General features: G+C 55.1%; 1 protein-coding gene across 1 annotated transcript in view; it reads right to left on the minus strand.

The window, feature by feature from the left end:
* Positions 1-3,261, minus strand: part of abl2 (c-abl oncogene 2, non-receptor tyrosine kinase) — a 31,897-nt gene that overhangs the window by 12,253 nt on the left and 16,383 nt on the right. Inside the window, 1 exon segment of the mRNA XM_084459253.1 lies at positions 1-48. This exon segment is cut by the window's left edge and continues 248 nt beyond it. Coding sequence (XP_084315379.1) covers positions 1-48 — 48 coding nt within the window.

Here is a 3,261-nt window from a genome sequence, read left to right on the forward strand (position 1 = left end):
CGCTCCACTCGCCATTCTGGTTGTAGCCCAGGACGCGCAGCTTCTCGCCTGCGGGGGGCGCCAGAGGCGGACAGGGGTTAGTTACATGCTACAGGACGCGGGGCGGTTCCCTTCGGCTCCACACCCTCGACCCTGGTTGAAGAAAGGCAGCTTAGATAAATGGACTGCACTTATATAGCGCTTTTCCACCTTAGCAGCACTCAAAGCGCTTTACAACGGCCTCTCATTCACCCATTCACACACACATTCACACACCAATGGCGGTAGCTGCCATGCAAGGTGCTAACCTGCTCATTGGGAGCAATTTGGGGTTAGGTGTCTTGCTCAAGGACACTTCGACATGTGGACAGTCGGAGCTGGGATTCGAACCGCTGACCCTTCGGTCATTGAACGACCCGCTCTACCAACTGAGCTACAGCCGCCCCATAGAGGCGGGGGAGGAGGGGACGGGCTCCGGTGTGATGCGGCGTTCCTTTTGTATCGGAGCTCGGGATTTGGCGCCCGGGACGACGTCACATCCCCGTTTTGTTCCAGAAACAAAACGCGAAAACCCTACTTTCACCATATTTTTGTAGTTCTAGGCAAGTTAGCTATTGTTAGCCATTGTTAGCAATACCAGTTGATAACAACTAACTATGCTATTTAGCGCTAATAAAGTCTTACTAAAGCTTCCACTTATTGTTGATGCGCAGGGCAGCCATCTTGATTGACGTCAGCAGCTGACGTCGATGAAGTCGGCGTAGATTTTTTTATCCCGAGTAAAATGGCGGTTACAGGCGACGTATTTGATGAAGACTTTTGACGTCGAATCCGAGAATCCCAACGTTTCCAATACAAATGGAACGCGGCGTCGAATACAGACAGGTTTATACTGGTTTATACTGGTTCAGACTGGTTTATACTGGTTTATACTGGTTCAGACTGGTTTATACTGGTTTATACTAGTTTAGACTGGTTTAGACTGGTTTAGACTGGTTTAGACAAAGCCAAGAGGGGAGAGTGCTTCACCTCAACCCTACAGCTGCTCTACTTGAGGGACGGTTACTGGACTTTAACCACAGAGAACCGCAGGATAGCAGTAGTTCTCGTAGTCCGACACCTGTAGACGTCTCCCCCTGGTGGGGTTGGAGGGTGGGGGGGGGGGGGGGGGGGGAGGGGGCACAGGAAACAACCGCCTAGAAGACCACCGCCTCCCAACGCACGAGCCATTTCGACATCGCATTCCTGTAATGCTCCAGCATGTGGGGCGTGGGTGTGCGGCCGCAGACGAGGCGCTCCTGCCTGGGGCTCCGGGGGGCCGGGCGGCACGGGGCGTGTGGGGACTGGGTCTGGTTCTCTCTCCCTCGCTGGGACGTGAGTGGGCGGGGGGGGGGGGAGGAGGGGGGGGGGGGGGGGGGTCCACCTGGGGAGGCGGAGACGACGCGGCGAGAGTCCTCTTTGACGCACGTTCTACCTTTTCTTTGACCGTTCCCTCTCTCTTTCCACACCTCTTCTCTCCCCCTCTCTGCTTTCCATCCTAGCCTTTCTCTTCGTTTTTTGTCTGTCTCCCTGTCTATCTGTCTCTCTCTCTCTCTCCCTGTCGGTCTGTGAGTCTCTGTCTCCCTGTCTCTCCCTGTCTCTCTTTTCCTGTCTCCCTGTCCATCTGTCTCTCTCTCTCTCCCTGTCGGTCTGCGAGTCTCTCTATCCCCGTCTCTCCCTGTCTCTCTTTTCCTGTCTCCCTGTCCATCTGTCTCTCTCTCTCTCTCTGAGTCTCTGTCTCCCTGTCTATCTATCTGTCTCTCTCTCTCCCTGGCGGTCTGTGAGTCTCTGTCTCCCTGTCTATCCGTCTCTCTCTCTCTCTCTCCCTGTCGGTCTGTGAGTCTCTCTATCCCTGTCTCTCCCTCCCTCCCTGAGTGGACCCCCGTGGCGTCCAGCCCGCTGTGTCTGTCTGGGTCGGGGATGTCTGGGATGTGGGCGGGTGATTAGGGGCGGGCAGACTCACTAAGCCCCTCCCTGTGATCAGAGCCTGTCTGAATCATCCACCTGTTGTTATTACAGTTGAAAGGATTCCAGATTATCAGAGCGTTAGAGCCATGAGGGCATGGGAGCGTGTGTGTGTGTGTGTGTGTGTGTGTGTGTGTGTGTGTGTGTGTGTGTGTTTGAGTGGATTGAGAGTGTATTCGTAAAAGCTAGTGTGTGTGTGTACATTGTGAGTGTGTGGGCTTTGTTAACGTGTGCATGTGTTAAGCATGGGTGTGTGTGTGTGTGTGTGTGTGTGTGTGTGTGTAAGGCTGGTCTTTATTCTACTGGTGAGTCACAGTCTAAGCATCAGGACTGATGATCACTAGAGCATCTCTCCATCTTTCTGATGGACCACTAGAATATATCTCTCGTGTTTATATCCAGAGAGAGAAAACGGCTTTCTCTCTTCCTCTCATCTCTCTCTCTCCCTCTCTCTCTCTTTCTGTCATCCCTCTCTCTTTCTCCCATCTCTCTCTCCCTCTCTCTCTCTCTTTCTGTCATCCCTCTCTCTTTCTCTCATCCCTTTCTCCCTCTCTCTCTTTTCCTGTCTCCCTGTCTATCCGTCTCTCTCTCTCCCTGTCGGTCTGTGAGTCTCTGTCTCTAGAGGCTGGGGGGTAGAGGCTGGGGGGGTAGAGGCTGGGGGGTAGAGGCTGGGGGGTAGAGGCTGGGGGGTAGAGGCTGGAGGTAGAGGCTGGGGGGTAGAGGCTGGGGATAGAGGCTGGGGGGGTAGAGGCTGGGGGGTAGAGGCTGGGGGGGGTAGAGTCTGGGGGGTAGAGGCTGGGGGGGTAGAGTCTGGGGGGTAGAGTCTGGGGGGTAGAGGCTGGGGGGGTAGAGTCTGGGGGGTAGAGTCTGGGGGGTAGAGGCTGGGGGGGGTAGAGTCTGGGGGGTAGAGGCTGGGGGGTAGAGGCTGGGGGGTAGAGGCTGGGGGGTAGAGGCTGGGGGGTAGAGGTTGGGGGGTAGAGGCTGGGGGGTAGAGGCTAGGGGGTAGAGGCTGGGGGGTAGAGGCTGGGAGGTAGAGGCTGGGAGGCTACCTTACGCACGGCTGTAATAAGCAGTAGAAGAAGTAGAGGTTGTGAACTGTCTCCTCGGCCATCTGAGAAGAATGGATGACTTCACGAGTTAGTTTCAGTTGGGCGAGTAGTAACTCTTTGATGTCAGCTGGTACCGGCCGTGTTTCAGCTGCCGGAGATGGAAAACAAAGAAATGCTATAATTCTACCGTGGACAGCGAGGCGATACGACAAAGACTCTGACAGCTAAA

The sequence above is a fragment of the Borostomias antarcticus genome (genome assembly GCF_949987555.1).
Source record: "Borostomias antarcticus genome assembly, chromosome: 26".
NCBI classification, from domain to species: Eukaryota; Metazoa; Chordata; class Actinopteri; order Stomiiformes; family Stomiidae; genus Borostomias; species Borostomias antarcticus.